The sequence below is a fragment of the Mizuhopecten yessoensis genome, unplaced genomic scaffold, assembly GCF_002113885.1.
Source record: "Mizuhopecten yessoensis strain PY_sf001 unplaced genomic scaffold, ASM211388v2 scaffold8313, whole genome shotgun sequence".
Classification (NCBI taxonomy): domain Eukaryota; kingdom Metazoa; phylum Mollusca; class Bivalvia; order Pectinida; family Pectinidae; genus Mizuhopecten; species Mizuhopecten yessoensis.
In genome coordinates, this window is record NW_018407485.1 from 34,137 (window position 1) to 54,850 (window position 20,714).

Consider the following 20,714-nt stretch of genomic DNA (forward strand, 5'->3'; position numbering starts at 1 on the left):
GTTAAATCGGTTTTTATCTATGCCACCGTGAAACAACTTAAACAAGAGGCCCAGATGGCCTGTATCGCTGGTTTGTTTACGTCGTCTGCTGTCAACATCCGGCAAATGTTGGTGACTTTTGTGAGGTTATGCGATGGGAAAAGGGGATTATTAAGGCAATACCAAAAGAAGATGATGCTTAAAGATTTGATCGCTAGTTTCAGGCAAAATTGCTACAGACGCTCGATATCGTTTCGATGCAATACCGTCGCATGTCCAGGTCTTGAAACCCAGAGACGTAATATATATGTCTCTTTGAAACCCAAACAAGATCTGTAACAGTGTCGGAAAATATTTCGTTCTCCCCATGTCCCGTTATCAATATTTGGAGGGCGGACCTCTCACTATAAACGTCAACCATAGAATCTCACGAGGAAACGTCCCAGGCCTATAGTTTTGGACATTGACAACGATTAGTTCGTCTTCATTACTTGGCGGGAGGCAGACTTCGTACGATATGCTTACGCGCATATAGTCCGTGGCTAATTTATATTAATTAATGCAACATTACATACTCTCAATATTTAAAGTCGTTCATCTATTTTATTTTTTCACGAAGTTGTTGCCGAAACATTAATTTTGAAAATTATTAATTTGTAAAAACCAAAGTCATTTTTGAATATTAATGAGTGACTTTTTACATATGGGTCATATCACTACGCCAGCCTTGTCAACAAAATGTGTGTATGCTATTCAAATCAGGAAATACTCCAGCTGATTCCGACTGAGATTGTGGAAGAAACAGATCACACGACTCGTGGTTGTTGAGTATGGTATTTATTTCACTCTCGTTAGTTAATTTTCAAAAGTTACAGAAAGACACTCGCTAAAGCTCATGTCTTTTGTAACTTTTGAAAATTAACTAACTCGAGTAAAATAAATACCATATCGAACAACCACTCGTTGTGTAACCTCTATATTTACAACCAATCACAGACACTGATACACACAGTCAAGTAAAAACGTGGAAACAAATACAAAAGACAACGGACGTGCATACATACCCGAATAAGTGTGAAACAGACAAACAGCGCATGGGCTAGACCAGTCAAGCGGCCCTTCAATGCCGGACTTGTGTTTAATACTGTCATGGTTGATTGACAGCGCCCACAGAATGATATCACTGGTGTAGAGAGAACCTCGCTACGTCTGACTGAAGATCTTGCATTGTCATCCTACAATAATAATAAAGTGTGTTTGAGTTTGTTGGATAGTCGTATTGCTCGGCCTGGTAGTTTACTCTTACTCCGTCTATTTGCCTAACCCTAACCCTAGCCCTAACCCTTTCTCACTCCTGTGTTTACGAATTCCTAGTAGTTCATGATCATAAGATACCGCCGTTATTATTAGTTACACGGATTTTTGGCAGGTATCGGCCGAAGGAAATACGAAATCCTGTAGGGTCATACCATCCCGTATACCCTGCCAAAAATCCGTGTAACGAATTCATTACCCCTTTGAATCTTTTATATCGGTTTTGTACAGTTCCCCGTCAACTTTTCTGTTATCAAGATAAAAATGGCACAGTATCTCATTTAGTTTCGTTTTATCAAATTCCTCGAACTGTTCTTCCTGATTTTTTTTCTTTTCCTAAGCATGTTTGCCGCTAGTCTGTTCGACTTTTGTAAGTTTTGTGGCACATAGCTAGCTCTTTTGGCGAGTATTTCCTCATCAGTATGCGAAGCGAAACGTTTTGCCATTTTGTAAACAGCGAAGTGTACTGACAACAACAGTGTTACAAGTGTACTGACACCTACACTGTTACAAGTGTACTGACAACAACACTGTTACAAGTGTACTGACAACAACAGTGTTACAAGTGTACTGACAACAGCAGTGTTATAAGTGTACTGACACCTACACTGTTATAAGTGTACTGACAACAACACTGTTATAAGTGTACTGACAACTAAACTATTACAAGTATACTGACAACTACACTGTTACAAGTGTACTGGCAACAACACTGTTATAAGTGTACTGACACCTACACTGTTATAAGTGTACTGACAACAACACTGTTATAAGTGTACTGACAACTAAACTATTACAAGTATACTGACAACAACAGTGTTATAAGTGAACTGACAACAACAGTGTTATAAATGTACTGACAACAACAGTGTTATAAGTGTACTGACAACAACACTGTTATAAGTTTACTGACAACAACACTGTTATAAGTATACTGACAACTAAACTATTACAAGTATACTGACAACAACAGTGTTATATATGTACTGACAACAACAGTGTTATAAGTGTACTGACAACAACAGTGTTATAAGTGTACTGACAACAACAGTGTTATGAGTGTACTGACAACAACACTGTTATAAATGTACTGACAACTACAATGTTATAAGCGTAATAACAGCTAAACTATTACAAGTATATTGACAACTACACTGTCATAGGTGTAGTGACAACTAAACTAATACAAAAATACTGACAACTACACTGTTATAAGTGTACTAACAACTACACTGTTATAAGTGTAGTGACAACTAAACTAATACAAGAATACTTACAACTAAACTATTGCAATTATACTGACAGTTCCACTGTTATAAGTGTACTGACAACTACACTGTTATAAGTGTAGTGACAACTAAACTATTATAAGTCTACTGACAGCTCCACTGTTATAAGTGTACTGACAACTAAACTATTACAAGTCTACTGACAACTACACAGTTACAAGTGAACTGACAACAAAACTATTACAAGTCTTCTGACAGCTCCACTGTTATAAGTGTACTAACAACTACACTGTTATAAGTGTAGTGACAACTAAACTATTATAAGTCTTCTGACAGCTCCACTGTTATAAGTGTATTGACACCTAAACTATTACAAGTCTACTGACAGCTCCACTGTTATAAGTGTACTGACAACTAAACTATTACAAGTATACTGACAGCTCCACTGTTATAAGTATACTGACAACTTAACTATTACAGGTATTCTGACAAATACACTGTTATAAGTATACTGACAACTTAACTATTACAAGTCTACTGACAGCTCCACTGTTATGAGTGTACTGACAACTAAACTATTACAAGTATACTGACAGCTCCACTGTTATAAGTGTACTGACAACTAAACTATTACAAGTCTACTGACAACTACACAGTTATGAGTGTACTGACAACTAAACTATTACAAGTATACTGAAAACTACACAGTTATAAGTGTACTGACAACTAAACTATTACAAGTCTACTGACAACTACACAGTTATGAGTGTACTGACAACTAAACTATTACAAGTATACTGACAACTACACAGTTATGAGTGTACTGACAACTAAACTATTATACTGACAACTACACAGTTATGAGTGTACTGACAACTAAACTATTATAAGTATACTGAAAACTACACTGTTATAAATGTATTGACAACTACACTGTTATAAGTGTATTGACAACTACAATGTTACAAGTATACTGACAACTACACTGTTATAAGTGTACTGACAACTACACCATTAAAAGTATATTAACAATTTCAATGGTAAAAGTGTATTTACAACTAAACTATTACAAGTATACTGACAACTACACAGTTATGAGTGTACTGACAACTAAACTATTATAAGTATACTGAAAACTACACTGTTATAAATGTATTGACAACTACAGTGTTATAAGTGTATTGACAACTACAATGTTACAAGTATACTAACAACTACACTGCTATAAGTGTACTGACAACTACACCATTAAAAGTATATTAACAATTTCAATGTTAAAAGTGTATTGACAACTACAATTTTATAAGTGTAATAACAACTAACCTATTACAAGTCTACTGACAGCTCCACTCTTATAAGTGTACTGACAACTAAACTATTACAATTATACTGACATATACACTGTTATAAGTGTACTGACAACTACACCATTATAAGTATACTAACAATTTCAATGTTAAAAGTGTATTGACAACTACACTGTTATAAGTGTACTGACAATAAAATATTGCAAGTTTACTGACAGCTACACAGTTATAAGTGTACTGACAACTTAACTATTACAAGTATACTGACAACTAAACTATTATAAGTGTACTAACAACTACACTGTTATAAGTGTACTGACAACTACACTATTATAAGTATAATAACAACTTCATTGTTAAAAGTGTATTGACAACTACACTGTTATAAGTGTACTGACAACTAAACTATTACAAGTCTACCGACAGCTACACTGTTATAAGTGTACTGATAACTACAATGTTACAAGTATACTGACAACTACACCAGTATAAGTGTACTGACAACTAAACTATTATAAATATACTGACAACTACACAGTTACAAGTGAACTGACAACAAAACTATTACAAGTCTTCTGACAACTACACTGTTATAAGTGTACTGACAACTAAACTATTACAAGTATACAGACAACTACTCAGTCATAAGTGTACTGACAACTAAACTATTACAATTATACTGACAGCTCCACTGTTATAAGTGTACTGACATCTGAACTATTACAGGCATTCTGACAACTACACAGTTATAAGTGTACTGACAACTGAACTATTACAAGTATACAGACAACTACACTGTTATAAGTATACTGACAACTTAACTATTACAAGTCTACTGACAGCTACACAGTTATAAATGTATTGACAACTTAACTATTACAAGTATACAGACAACTACACTGTTATAAGTGTACTGACAACTACACCATTATAAGTATACTAACAATTTCAATGTTAAAAGTGTATTGACAACTACAATTTTATAAGTGTAATAACAACTAACCTATTACAAGTCTACTGACAGCTCCACTGTTATAAGTGTACTGACCACTAAACTATTACAAGTATACTGACAACTTCACAGTTATGAGTGTACTGACAACTAAACTATTACAAGTCTACTGACAACTACACAGTTACAAGTGAACTGACAACAAAACTATTACAAGTCTTCTGACAACTACACTGTTATAAGTGTACTCACAACTTAACTATTACAAGTGTACTGAAAGCTTCATTTTTATAAGTGTACTGACAACTACACTATTATAAGTATACACAACTACAATTTTATAAGTGTAATAACAACTAACCTATTACAAGTCTACTGACAGCTCCACTGTTATAAGTGTACTGACCACTAAACTATTACAAGTATACTGACAACTTCACAGTTATGAGTGTACTGACAACTAAACTATTATAAATATACTGACAACTACACAGTTACAAGTGAACTGACAACAAAACTATTACAAGTCTTCTGACAACTACACTGTTATAAGTGTACTAACTACTACACTGTTATAAGTGTAGTGACAACTAAACTAATACATACTAACAACTTCATTGTTAAAAGTGTATAAGTGTAATGGCAATACAGTTACAACTACTGACAACTACACAGTTATGAGTGTACTGACAACTAAACTATTATAAGTATACTGAAAACTTCACTGTTATAAATGTATTGACAGCTACACTGTTATAAGTGTATTGACAACTACAATACTACACAGTTATGAGTGTACTGACAACTAAACTATTATAAGTATACTGACAACTACACTGTTATAAATGTATTGACAGCTACACTGTTATAAGTGTATTGACAACTACAATGTTACAAATATACTGACAACTACACTGTTAAAAGTATATTAACAATATCAATGTTAAAAGTGTATTGACAACTACAATTTTATAAGTGTAATAACAACTAACCTATTACAAGTCTACTGACAGCTCCACTGTTATAAGTGTACTGACATCTGAACTATTACAGGCATTCTGACAACTACACAGTTATAAGTGTACTGACAACTGAACTATTACAAGTATACAGACAACTACACTGTTATAAGTGTACTGACAACAACACTGTTATAAGTGTACTGACAACTAAATTATTACAAGTATACTGAGAACTACACTGTTACAAGTGTACTGACAACAACGCTGTTATAAGTGTACTGACACCTACACTGTTATAAGTGTACTGACAACAACACTGTTATAAATGTACTCACAACTAAACTATTACAAAAGTACTGACAACAACACTGTTATAAGTGTACTGACAACTGCACTGTTACAAGTGTACTGACAACTTCACTGTTACAAGTGTACTGACAACAACAGTGTTATAAGTGTACTGACACCTACACTGTTACAAGTGTACTGACAACTACACTGTTACAAGTGAACTGACAACAACACTGTTATAAGTGTACTGACATATACACTGTTATAAGTGTAATGGCAATACAGTTACAACTACACTGTTACAAGTGTACTGACAACTACACTGTTACAAGTGTACTGACAACAACAGTGTTATAAGTGTACTGACACCTACACTGTTACAAGTGTACTGACAACTACACTGTTACAAGTGAACTGACAACAACACTGTTATAAGTGTACTGACAACTAAACTATCACAAGTATACTGACAACAACAGTGTTATAAGTGTACTGACAACAACAGTGTTATAAGTGTACTGACAACAACAGTGTTATAAGTGTACTGACAACAACAGTGTTATAAGTGTACTGACAACAACAGTGTTATAAGTGTACTGACAACAACAGTGTTATAAGTGTACTGACAACAACAGTGTTATAAGTGTACTGACAACAACAGTGTTATAAGTGTACTGACAACAACAGTGTTATAAGTGTACTGACAACAACAGTGTTATAAGTGTACTGACAACAACAGTGTTATAAGTGTACTGACAACAACAGTGTTATAAGTGTACTGACAACAACAGTGTTATAAGTGTACTGACAACAACAGTGTTATAAGTGTACTGACAACAACACTGTTATAAATGTACTGACAACAACACTGTTATAAGTGTACTGACAACAGCACTGTTATAAGTGTACTGACAACTAAAATAGTACAAGTCTACTGACAGCTACACTTTTATAAGTGTACTGACAACTAAATTATTACAAGTCTACTGACAGCTCCACTGTTATAAGTGTACTGACAACTAAACTATTGTAAGTGTACTAACAACTACACTCTTATAAGTGAACTAACAACTAAACTATTACAAGTATACTGACAACTACACTGTTATAAGTGTACTGACAACTAAAATATTGCAAGTTTATTGACAGGTACACAGTTATAAGTGTACTGACAGCTACACTGTTATAAATGTATTGACAACTACAATGTTATAAGTGTAATAACGGCTAAACTATTACAAGTATACTGACAACTACACTGTCATAGGTGTAGTGACAACTAAACTAATACAAAAATACTGACAACTACACTGTTATAAGTGTACTAACAACTACACTGTTATAAGTGTAGTGACAACTAAACTAATACAAGAATACTGACAACTAAACTATTACAAGTCTACTGACAGCTCCACTGTTATAAATGTATTGACAACTACACTGTTATAAGTGTGTTGACAACTACAATGTTACAAGTATACTGACAACTACACTGTTATGAGTGTCCTGACAACTTAACTATTATAAGTATACTGACAACTACACTGTTATAAATGTATTGACAACTACACTGTTATAAGTGTATTGACAACTACAATGTTACAAGTATACTGACAACTACACTGTTAAAAGTATATTAACAATATCAATGTTAAAAGTGTATTGACAACTACAATTTTATAAGTGTAATAACAACTAACCTATTACAAGTCTACTGACAGCTCCACTGTTATAAGTGTACTGACAACTAAACTATTACAATTATACTGACAACTACACTGTTATAAATGTATTGACAACTGCAATGTTACAAGTATACTGACAACTACACTGTTATAAGTGTACTGACAACTAAAATATTTCAAGTTTACTGACAGCTTCACAGTTATAAGTGTACTGACAACTTAACTATTACAAGTATACTGACAACTAAATTATTATAAGTGTACTTACAACTACACTGTTATAAGTGTACTGACAACTACACCATTATAAGTATACTAACAATTTCAATGTTAAAAAGTGTATTGACAACTACACTGTTATAAGTGTACTGACAACTAAAATATTTCAAGTTTACTGACAGCTTCACAGTTATAAGTGTACTGACAACTAAATTATTATAAGTGTACTTACAACTGCACTGTTATAAGTGTACTGACAACTACACTATTATAAGTATACTAACAACTTCATTGTTAAAAGTGTATTGACAACTACACTGTTATAAGTTTAATAACTACTAAACTATGACAAGTTCACCGACAGCTACACTGTTATAAGTGTACTGACAACTACAATGTTACAAGTATACTGACAACTACACCAGTATAAGTGTACTAACAACTAAAATATTGCAAGTTTACTGACAACTTCACTGTTAGAAGTGTACTTACAACTTAACTATTACAAGTGTACTGACAGCTTCATTTTTATAAGTGTACTGACAACTACACTGTTATAAGTGTACTGACAACTGCACTGTTAAAAGTGTATTGACAACTAAACTACTACAAGTGTACTGACAACTAAAATATTGCAAGTTTACTGACAGCTACACAGTTATAAGTGTACTGACAATTTAACTATTACAAGTATACTGACAACTACACTACTATAAGTATACTAACAACTTCATTGTTAAAAGTGTATTGACAACTACACTGTTATAAGTTTAATAACAACTAAACTATTACAAGTCTACCGACAGCTACACTGTTATAAGTGTACTGACACCTACACTGTTATAAGTGTACTGACACCTACACTGTTTCAAGTACAGCTACAACATTACTGCCTTACCATGCCCCACACCCAATTGCGATAACACTCAAAAATATTACCAAGCAAGAATTTTTCTTGCACTTTCATGTACCTGCACATAGATGCCTTAATTGTTGGTTGGTATGTTACACTTTACTATTTCAACTGCCAATTAAATTAATTGATTGTTTGTTGTAACATAGAAACATGGACTTTTAAAAGTACACAAGACAAACCACAGAATTATACACGTGACTGTCAACAACCTCTAACAATATTAGTAGTATTTTGGCTTAATTATTTCCTATTAATCAACCGACGGAAATCCGTTATTTGAAAATCTTGAGACTTTCCTCCTACCTTTCAGTATCGTCCGCGTACCGTCATTTTATACTCCAGATGTGCCAAAACCTATACACCAATGGCTGGTCTGTAACAAACAACTTCCTCCTTTATACAGGTAGCATGGCACATTGTGTTAACGTCTCATTAAACACATGGCTACCATGGTGTAACAGAAAAAATGGAGACACGTCAACTTGCTACCCTTCCCTTGGACATGATCCAACACCCTGTACAGCGCCCCGATGCGTGCCAGCTGGTAGTGGTGCGCTGAGAGGTGAGACTCGGGAAGATTTCCAGCCTCAGTAACATATATACTGACCCCCTAGATTGTTGTATCGTGCCTACAAGCTAGCAATGCGTCCAGTCCGCTACAATGGAGCGACAATATAATTGACACAAACCAATTTACAAAGGCCAATTATGACCTCAGTTAGCGTGTTGTCTGTTTAAAGTTTCAAGTATTAACTTGTTACATGTACTAAATGCACACCCTGCTGACTTGTGCACGCAAAGCCAAGTTTTTAAAAAATACCCGAATGTTGAAATCTTAATAAGGACATTCCAAAAGAGAACAAATGACACCCAAATTTACCTTTTTTATAATGATCGAGGAGCTGGTACCGGCTATGATTGCTTCGCTTCTACTTGTAGAAGTCGGTCAAGGAAAGCCAGACAAATCTGCGGTTGTGTAACATCATATTACATCATTGGTACACAAGTTGTTTAAAATTCAATTAGTTTCCAACCAATACATTCCCGGACAGACTTCAAGTAAACATTGCTCGTTTTTTAACTGTAATTTACTGGGATACGCTACCCGAAGATACCTTGTGTGCAGGAAGAATGATGTCAACAAGAAATAAACACTCAATAAAATTTCCATATTATTTGCATAGGTTTCCGTTACACCTTATTATAGATGACGTAAAATACTTAGGTCTGAATATCCAGTTTAACATTAAATGTTAACTGAATGTAAATTAGATTTTCACCGAGGTGAATTCTACCTGATCATCTGTGATAGAGACCAAAACGTATGTCAGACCCAGGCGAAGCCACCTCTGGAATATACTGTTTAGGGCTGTGACGAAATGGTCGACATCCAAACGATCGAAACAATTTTAAAGCCCTGTATGTTATCTGAAGTTAACACAATTGCCAAACTGGCTTAGTAATGTTAACTGAATGTTAATGTCCCGAGGTTATGTATAGGTTTGGTATAGTAATGTTAACTGAATGTTAATGTCCCTAGGTTATGTATAGGTTTGGTATAGTAATGTTAACTGAATGTTAATGTCCCTAGGTTATGTATAGGTTTGGTATAGTAATGTTAACTGAATGTTAATGTCCCTAGGTTATGTATAGGTTTGGTATAGTAATGTTAACTGAATGTTAATGTCCCTAGGTTATGTATAGGTTTGGTATAGTAATGTTAACTGAATGTTAATGTCCCTAGGTTATGTATAGGTTTGGTATAGTAATGTTAACTGAATGTTAATGTCCCTAGGTTATGTATAGGTTTGGTATAGTAATGTTAACTGAATGTTAATGTCCCTAGGTTATGTATAGGTTTGGTATAGTAATGTTAACTGAATGTTAATGTCCCTAGGTTATGTATAGGTTTGGTATAGTAATGTTAACTGAATGTTAATGTCCCTAGGTTATGTATAGGTTTGGTATAGTAATGTTAACTGAATGTTAATGTCCCTAGGTTATGTATAGGTTTGGTATAGTAATGTTAACTGAATGTTAATGTCCCTAGGTTATGTATAGGTTTGGTATAGTAATGTTAACTGAATGTTAATGTCCCTAGGTTATGTATAGGTTTGGTATAGTAATGTTAACTGAATGTTAATGTCCCTAGGTTATGTATAGGTTTGGTATAGTAATGTTAACTGAATGTTAATGTCCCTAGGTTATGTATAGGTTTGGTATAGTAATGTTAACTGAATGTTAATGTCCCTAGGTTATGTATAGGTTTGGTATAGTAATGTTAACTGAATGTTAATGTCCCTAGGTTATGTATAGGTTTGGTATAGTAATGTTAACTGAATGTTAATGTCCCTAGGTTATGTATAGGTTTGGTATAGTAATGTTAACTGAATGTTAATGTCCCTAGGTTATGTATAGGTTTGGTATAGTAATGTTAACTGAATGTTAATGTCCCTAGGTTATGTATAGGTTTGGTATAGTAATGTTAACTGAATGTTAATGTCCCTAGGTTATGTATAGGTTTGGTATAGTAATGTTAACTGAATGTTAATGTCCCTAGGTTATGTATAGGTTTGGTATAGTAATGTTAACTGAATGTTAATGTCCCTAGGTTATGTATAGGTTTGGTATAGTAATGTTAACTGAATGTTAATGTCCCTAGGTTATGTATAGGTTTGGTATAGTAATGTTAACTGAATGTTAATGTCCCTAGGTTATGTATAGGTTTGGTATAGTAATGTTAACTGAATGTTAATGTCCCTAGGTTATGTATAGGTTTGGTATAGTAATGTTAACTGAATGTTAATGTCCCTAGGTTATGTATAGGTTTGGTATAGTAATGTTAACTGAATGTTAATGTCCCTAGGTTATGTATAGGTTTGGTATAGTAATGTTAACTGAATGTTAATGTCCCTAGGTTATGTATAGGTTTGGTATAGTAATGTTAACTGAATGTTAATGTCCCTAGGTTATGTATAGGTTTGGTATAGTAATGTTAACTGAATGTTAATGTCCCTAGGTTATGTATAGGTTTGGTATAGTAATGTTAACTGAATGTTATTTTATTTAATTGAATTTAATTGAAAAATAATGGACGCAGGCTGAGAAAAATAATGGACGCAGGCTGAAAGCCTCTATGTCCATATCACAAAACATAGTACTAAAATATTATATTGTCACTGGTTAATATATATAAACTTTCCCAAAAGAGTTATTTTAAAAGTCATTATCAGTAATTATTGTAAATAGTGTCCTTCAGATGGTTATCCAACAGGATCTCAAAGTCCTTCGTGGTTTCTGCATTTACAACCGATTCCGGTAGACAGTTCCAGATATCAACTACCCTAAACGTGAACGAGTTTTTCCTTAGCTCTGTACTACATCGTTGTTTATACAGCTTAAATTTATGTTCGCGTGTTCTTTCGTTATTATCGTAGACAAATATGTCTGACGTGACTTTCTCATCAAACTTCCTCTTCACAATCTTGAAAACGTTAATCAAATCACCTCTAGTCCTTCGGTGTTTTAGTGTCGGTAGTTTTAATTTTTCTAAACGTTCTTCGTAGGAGATTTCTTTAAATCCAGGTAGAAGCTTAATGGCTCTCCGTTGTACATTCTCTATCATCTGGATATCTTTAAGTTTATACGGACTCCACGCACTGGCTGCGTATTCTAGATGCGGTCTTACCAGAGCCTTGAATAACTGTCTAAAAATCGATTCGTCCAAAAAAGTAAATGATCTTCTAATAATCCCGAGTACTGAATTAGCTTTATTTATTGAGTTTTGAATGTGGGTCCGAAAGTTCAGGTTTGCAACCACCGTTACTCCTAAATCTTTTTCACTGTTGATTTTGTCAAGTACGACTTCTCCAGTTTTGCTGGCGAGACGGTATGTTCTATTATTGTTTGGTGATCCTTTAACCTGAAGAACCTTGCATGTATTCGGATGAAATTTCAGAAGCCAATCATCAAACCATTTTTGAAGAATATTCAAATCTGCTTGTAGAATTTCCTTATCCTCATCAGTTCGTATCTTGCGGAATCATTTAGTATCATCCGCGAATAAAGAGCACGATGACGCAGTGTTCTCGGGCATGTCATTGATATACATAACAAATAGTATTGGTCCTAAAACACTCCCCTGAGGAATTCCGCTTAAGACGTTCTGTAATTTGGATGTAGATCCGTTAACCACTACTTTTTGATGTCTATCGCTTAAAAAGTTTTCTATCCATTTAACAGTTTTCGCGCTGATTCCATAATTATATAGCTTGTGTATTAGACGGCGATTGGGTACCTTGTCGAAAGCTTTCATAAAATCCATATAAATGACATCAATTTCTCCTCCCGTATCCAACATATGAGTCCACTCATCTAGGACGATTAACATTTGAAGTGTTGTTGATCTTCCGGGGAGAAATCCAAACTGATTTATTGAAGATTAACGAAATTGGTATACACAAAACATCGCGAAGTTCCTTTAAAGCTTTCGGATGCATCCCATCGGGTCCTGGTGATTTGTTAGCATCTAAATTGAAAAGTAGTTTTTTGATTACATCTCCATTGATTGACGTGTCTTGAAATAAGTGACTGACAGCTGGTCTGGCTAGGAACGGAGGTAGCTCCCCCGGTAGTTCTTTAGTAAATACACTCGTGAAGAAATTAACCAATACTTCTGCCTTCTCCGAATCACTAGTTGATATTCCTGTAGGGTTTCCGTTCAATCCTTTTAGGTCCGAAATTCCCGATCTCACTTTTCTCTTAGCATTTAGATATTTCTAGAATCGTTTAGGCTGGTGCTTCGCATTAAGTGCAATTTCCTTTTCCATCTCCCTTTTTGCCTTCCGGAGTTCCCATTTGACTTGGTTTCTGAGTTTGGCATACTCCTTATACCTATCTTGTGTTTTTGTTTCCATAAACCTCGTCCAAGCCCGATGTTTTTTATTGATTTTATTCCTAAGATCCCTGTTCAACGCTAGGCCGTTTTTGCTGTTTGCAGTTGTGTTCTTCTTTTTTGGGATATATTTGTCCGCAGTATTATGGAATATACGGAGAAATTTGTTGTACGCTTCTTCAGTATCCAGGTTAGACAAAGTTTCTGTCCATTCCACCTCCCGTAGTTCCTTCTTCATGTTGGTATAGTCTCCTTTACGGAAATTATATCCTGTTTGAAAATTGTTGGATACCGTTTTGCGGAACGCGTATTCAAAATATATAAGAAGATGATCACTGTTGCCTATAGGACTATCGTAATTAATAGCATTCACTGTCTCTTCCGCATTAGTTAATATTAAATCAAGGATATTTGCTTCGTTCCCCACTCGGATGCGAGTGCATTCAGTGGAATGTTGATAAAGAAAGTTGTCTCTTAAAAGTTCTATAAAGTTTTCACCTTGTCTATCTCCCCTTGATATCCATGTGTTCCAGTCTATACTTGGGAAGTTGAAATCCCCTAATATTAACAGCTGTGAAAACTCTTTATCTGTAGAAACTTTAGTTATTAGTTTATGTAGCTCATCGTTGTTATCCTTATCAGAGTTCGGACTTCTATAGACACAGCCAATCAACACTTTCTCCTTATCCGGCGATGTTAATTTTACCCAGATGCTCTCTTTAAAGCTGGTTGTAATGTTCACTTCCACGGGTTTAAGGCCTTCCTTGATGTAAATACCTATTCCACGGTGTCGATTGGGGTCGTTTTCGTTTATAAAAAAATCATATCCCGGAATGTTTAGCTCTGCTTTACTTGGTAAAAATCTATAATTTTTCGGGTAGATTTCAGTTATACCTATCGCGTCTATACCCCTCTCTTTCTGTTGAATCCTTAGTTTTAACTCATCTAATTTGTTTAAAAGACTGTCAGCATTAGTGTAAAAGCAGCTCAAGTTATCGTTTAATCTTCCCGAATTTTCGTTTTGATTTTCACGATTTTTCTGTTCCATGGGGGGCCTTTTACCCTGTGGACAAAACCCCCGGTTTCCTTCTCGTTTCTCTTTTTCGCTTCTCCCCTTAGTGCTGCCTCTCCTTCTCTTTCTGATTTGGTCAGATCATTATTAATCCGAATGGATTTGTAATCATCATTGGTTTGAAGATTCCGAATATTTTTGAAAAACACAGATTTATAAGCAATGCTACCGAAGCTGACTAGGATGGGTCGGGTTTTCTCCTGTTGTTTTCTGCCTAGTCTGGTAATCTTGGGAATGTCATTCAATCCCTCAGCCGAGACTTTGCAGGTTTTAAGCATCTTTGTAACTATCTCCAAATCCGCATGTTTTGCGTCCCCGTTATCCTCTTTTTCGTCAACCCCGAAAATGATTATATTGTTTTCTCTGCGTTTTTTATCGTTAAGCTCCGATAATATAGTAGATGTAGCATCATTGATACTAGTATGGGTATCCTTGGATGAACTTACAGAGTTTGCCAGTTCTTCTTGAATTATCTTCCTCACCTCATCAGTTCCACACTTCCACTTTATAACGAGTTCAAGCTTGGTAATTCTTTCCTCGTATGCTGCCATTATCTCAGCACATTTGTTTTCCACTATGGTTTCGGTATGAAGGTTTTTTCTTACTGCCACATTGCATGGCGCGCAAAACCACATCGAATCCGTTTTGTTTAGAAAATCATATTCCGTGACTTCTTTCTGCAGGCACGCGATACAGAAACGGTCTTTGCAGCGTTCACATTCCAGCATTTTAGCGTTTGGGTCTCCACTGTCCGTCTTCTGACACAACTTGCAGGTCCAAGTGTCCGACAAAAACGGGTTGGAACTTCGTCTAATACTCCCTTTTCTCTCTCCAGATAGAATGGCTGGATTTTTATTTTATTATTATTATTGTATTTATTTTTTAAATCAATGGTACATTTTATTCATATTTTAATAACATACCTATTGATATATCTGTTATGGAATCATGTCAACAAATCCCTGTACATGTGTACAGTACAGCTACGCTGTGTAGATAAGACATCATTTAAAATGATATCTATGAATTAGTTTACCGTCCAATTGGCACTAGTAATTTTATTTAGTATTTAAACACAAACAAATGATGCCAATATACAAAATGTGGGGGATTGTTGCGTCAGAATTGAAATAAAAGGCCAAGCCAAAAAAAGAACTGTTATTGTCGCAATTATATTATTAAAACTGCGGGTAAATTCATCCTCGAGGACGGTCTCATTTGATTGAAATACAGGATGACTGCAGCACCATGTGAGGAGCACATCCAAACTACGACACACCATCCAAAACAAACTCTGTTGACTGAAGTAAGCAACTGATTCAAAAGGCTGTATTTACTGCTAATAAAAAGAGGGCACTTAAAAAGAAAATAGGAGCTACAAAATGGGAGAATAACTGTAGTATTAAACAAGTCACTAACGGAAATGGAATCGTTATGACATTCTCGAGTGCCGCCTATGAATACTATCGAATAAAACTATCCTAGTTCTTGAGTATTGGTAAATATAAATAACACTGATGTGTCATCCGGTAACCACGATGATACATCCATGTTACCCATTGCATCTGACATTCCCAATATCTGTGTAGGGCTGCCGCCCCACTCGCCAAACATCAGCATCACAGTGCATCCCTTACTATCCACTGTTCCTGGTACAAACTCCGACAAATCATACGTCTCTGTTGGTCAAGCTAACGTCTCAACGCCAGCGCCAAATGTTACAAACGGGCTTGACAATCAGTTACAACTGATGTTATAAACAACCAAAAACGATCAAGGCTACCATGCAGAACAATAAATCAAAGGAGACTCGTACTACCCCGAACGTCTGCAGTTATATACCCGTTGTCTGATATTACACCTAGCAATGTGCGAGATATTCCTCTAGAACAATCGGACAACGCCAGACAACGCGCGTGATATTTCCCTAGAACAATTGGATACTACACCCAAGTTTTCAAATAACACAACCATATATCAGATTGACACTACGCATAATGTTTGTGAAATTCTCTCTTCTCACTCTTTGACATTGCCTGATCGAACAGGCGATACCCTTCTGGAACGACCTGGTAAACGTGGGCGTCCAAAAGGAATACTGCGTAAAGGTCCTGTCGATCTATCGTCACCGAATCCAGACACGAGCGCAGAGGTAATGAGACAATCAATGGACAACAAGCAATTAAGACAAACCGAAAGTGGGAAGACAGTCTTAAGAAAGAGCGTGCCACTCTAAATGAAGAGCAATAGAAAAGCGCAAGGTTGCAAGTACATGTAATAACTCTAAAAGAAAAAGTCAAGGAGTTGAAAAAGTCAAATAAAATTATAAGAATGAAGATGGAAGCTAAATCGTCTACTGCAGACCCGAGTTAACAACACACAAGGTCTACAAACCCTGAACGATCTCACAATCTGTATGACATGTCCGAGTCAATCTCAGATCTGACTATCGAACATATTCTGGAACAGCTATCGGGACTAGAGGAGCGCAAAAGCGCGTCCAGGAGAACTCATCAGCTGGAAATGGAGGACATATCTAACAGGCTGCAGAGGCTTGAGAATCCATCAATTAAACAACATACCTCGGTACCGCAGTCCCCGTCCTTACCCCCACCTTACCCACCACCCTACCCGTACCCACCATACTTGGGGTCCAGCTTTCCACCGCCATCCCTACTGCCAGCGTAAAGTGCACATTACCTACAAGGGGGCTGATTGTTCAGCAAAGGCCGCAGTCGAAAGGACCGCGTACGAGTACTTATCGTCATCAATTCGGGCAAAGCAACAGTCCTCACAACGATATTACGTCAACGGGCAATGTAAAGCAAATGGGACAAAATGATATACCCGTAGATGCTAAAGAGAACATGAGACAGAAATCATTGGAACAGTGTGAAGCCAGGCTAGCGGGAAATGAACCAGGCAACGGAAGTGATATACAGGAGCAACTGGTACATGATCATGCAACTACTAATACCGATGTTGGACATTCATCATACCCAGCAAAGTCACAGTCCTTTTTTATATCTGAGCCTAACGAGAAGAACGTTAATGTGACCTTGGGGAGTATGAGGAGTACCTAGGAATTTTGGAGGAAATTACTAGGCAATATAACACTACGCATGACATAATCATAGGGGGCGATTGGAATACCGATCTGCGTCGGTTAGGCGAACTAAACTCGATGGCTTCGTGGACTCTACAGGATATGTCATAATGCCAACGGCGGATACTTTTGAACATCCCAACGGAAACGATAAGTCCACAATTGTTTACGTCCTCTTCCACGAAACGTACGTCTGGAAATAGGGCGTATCTTAGGTCACTAGAAGGGATCTTGACGCAGAAAACACATCAGATCACTACCCTATATACCCATCTGTACTTTTCACAGCGGCCTTGTTGGAGCCATCGAAACAGCAGAAGGACAGTCGACAAAAAAACAACTGGAAGAAAGTGGACATAACCAGGTATTCCAAACTTATCGATGCGAACTTAAAACATGTAGATTGGGGTAATTAGTATGATTACCACACAAATCATTGACCTTATAGACAAGCCTGTGGCAGTAGTTACTCCCAAGCCTAGTCATGTAAGGAGTGGGAAACACCATGTATGGAATGACAATATTGCGAAAGCAACGATAGACAACAAACAGGCTTTGAATGATTGGAAGGAACATGGAAAGCCTGCGAGTGGTCCCATTGCTGATAAGAGATGTAACGCCAAAAAAGAAGTGTGTAAACAACGGGGAATTGAGATTGCTACAAGATGGGATATATACATGAATGATCTTATGAAAGCTAGAAAAGAGGACACTAAAACATTATATCGTCTAATTAACGAAGAGTGGGCAGGGTAACATACTCCCGAGTCTACTAGTTGATGGGAAGGAATGTAGTACACCATCTGATATCCTAGAGGGATGGAAACTCAGCTTCCAAAAATGGGTCACACCTGCTCAGGATTGTACACCCGACCGACTTAAAGCCCAATTTGACATCGATGTAATATCCAATTACTGTCAAAGCCAACCAGTTACAGCAGAGGATTTAAACATCAACCGTTGACACAGCTCAACACAAACAAGTCGCCGGATATTTTAAACCTCACTGCTGAACATCTCAAATTTGGGAAACCACGTATTATCAGCGTCCTGACAACCCTATTCAACCTGTTCCTAACAGAGGGGAGAGTTCCAGATATGCTGAAAAGAGGTCAACTCACACCTGTATTTAAAAAGAAAGGATCCAAGAAGAAAGCGAAACACTACAGAGGTATTGCTGTACTAAAAGTTCTGGAAACTGCTCTTAGATCGTGCCATCACAGAATAGGCAACAACGAGGTTTCACCAAAGGAGCATCACCGCTGAGCAGCGGATTAATAATACGAGAAGTCATCAATGACCGAGCCTGTAGTAACGTGTATATATCTCACCTAGATTCTAAAGCGGCTTTTGACTCAGTTAACCACAATATCCTGGATAGAAAGTTATTCTTACATGGTGTCAGGGGCAAGCTATGGGAGATAATTCACGATCTTAACGTATCGGTGCAGACAAGTGGGAGGGACAACACATCAATCCCATTATGATATACCAAGGCGTACGTCAAGGCGGAATTCTCAGCACAGACCTTTATAAGATATATATTCACGACCTGCTGGATAGGATTGTCAACTCCGGGCATGGTTCCTACGTTGGGATTTCCCCTTGTGTCTCCCCAACATGTGCTGATGACGTCACACTTATCGATGACTGCAAGTCAGAACTTCAGACCTTGCTAAACATCGTTCATTCATACATTAAGGAACATCTATATGAAGTGCAGCCTGTGAAATGTATCGTACTCCCTGCCAGCCTGAAAGGCATGAGGAATGACATTCTGTTCCCCTGGGCCATTGACATTGTCGAAGTCCCTGTTGTGCAAGAGGCTACCCACCTTGGTATAACTCATAACACAAACCCCCCAAAACAAACTTGAGAAAAGGGAGGAACATGATATATAGCCTTATGGGTACGGGCTGGCACGGAAAAATGGTCTTGATCCAGCGTCAAACCTACATATTATCAACACTTACGTTGTACCAACCTTCGCAATACGGACTCGAAATCCTATCACAATCTTTGAATGATATGGAATCACTTAAAGTTTGCTATAGGAAAATATTAAAGCAGATACTCTCGGTTCCAGACAGTGTGGGTGACGTGGGTGTCAATATCCTTACTGGAACAATTCCGTTGAGAGCCGTTATCTATAAACGAATGCTTTGGTTATTTGGCTCTGTGGCTACATCTGATTCTATTGAACGGGACATCGCTAGACGCCAGCAGGTTCTACAACCATCGAACAATCCAAGCTGGTTCTTTGAAATTTCCGATCTGTTGGCAGTATACAACCTACCCAGCGCACATGATATCCTCGAAAATGGTATTCTGAAGTCGGCGTGGAAGTTAAGCATCGAATCTAGTATCAATAAGTATTGGACATCTGCGATGCACAGACAGGCCGAGTACTACAGTTCCTTAACATGTCTGAATTGTGAAGGATTTAGGATGGGCGGATTCAGCCAGTGCTGGAATCGGTATAAACCGATCGTAGAGACATTGAAAGGTTACCAACAAAATTGCGTCTTCTGACAGGGACATGTTTGCTACAGAGCAATAGGAGTGTGTTCAACAAGAACGCTATTGATCCAATCTGCCTATTCCGTTATCGCAGCTAGTGTAAGACATGCTATTCAAAAATCATTTCTAATTTTGTCATTCAAAGGTGCAGGAAGAACAAAATCAACATGTGTATTAACGGCATGACACAGGCAGTAGTAATGAAAATTGAATCCTTTTAAAGGGACATCACGGTGAAGTGTATTTTTTTTTTTTTTTTGTCTATTTT

General features: G+C 36.6%; 2 protein-coding genes across 2 annotated transcripts in view; both read right to left on the reverse strand.

The window, feature by feature from the left end:
* Window positions 1-9,800, reverse strand: part of LOC110455589 — a gene marked incomplete at its 3' end in the record, with an annotated part of 39,636 nt that extends 29,836 nt beyond the window's left edge. The window contains exons 1-2 of the mRNA XM_021505784.1: window positions 9,735-9,800; window positions 1,044-1,214 (exon numbers count right to left, since the gene is read on the reverse strand). Of these exons, the coding sequence (XP_021361459.1) occupies window positions 1,044-1,130 (87 nt within the window). The remainder of the gene's footprint in view (window positions 1-1,043; window positions 1,215-9,734) is intronic.
* Window positions 9,801-14,747: 4,947 nt separating this feature from the next.
* Window positions 14,748-15,371, reverse strand: LOC110455591. Its single transcript, XM_021505787.1, has one exon. It carries the CDS (start codon window positions 15,369-15,371, stop codon window positions 14,748-14,750), a length of 624 nt encoding a protein of 207 aa, XP_021361462.1.
* Between the last annotated feature and the right edge of the window lie 5,343 nt (window positions 15,372-20,714).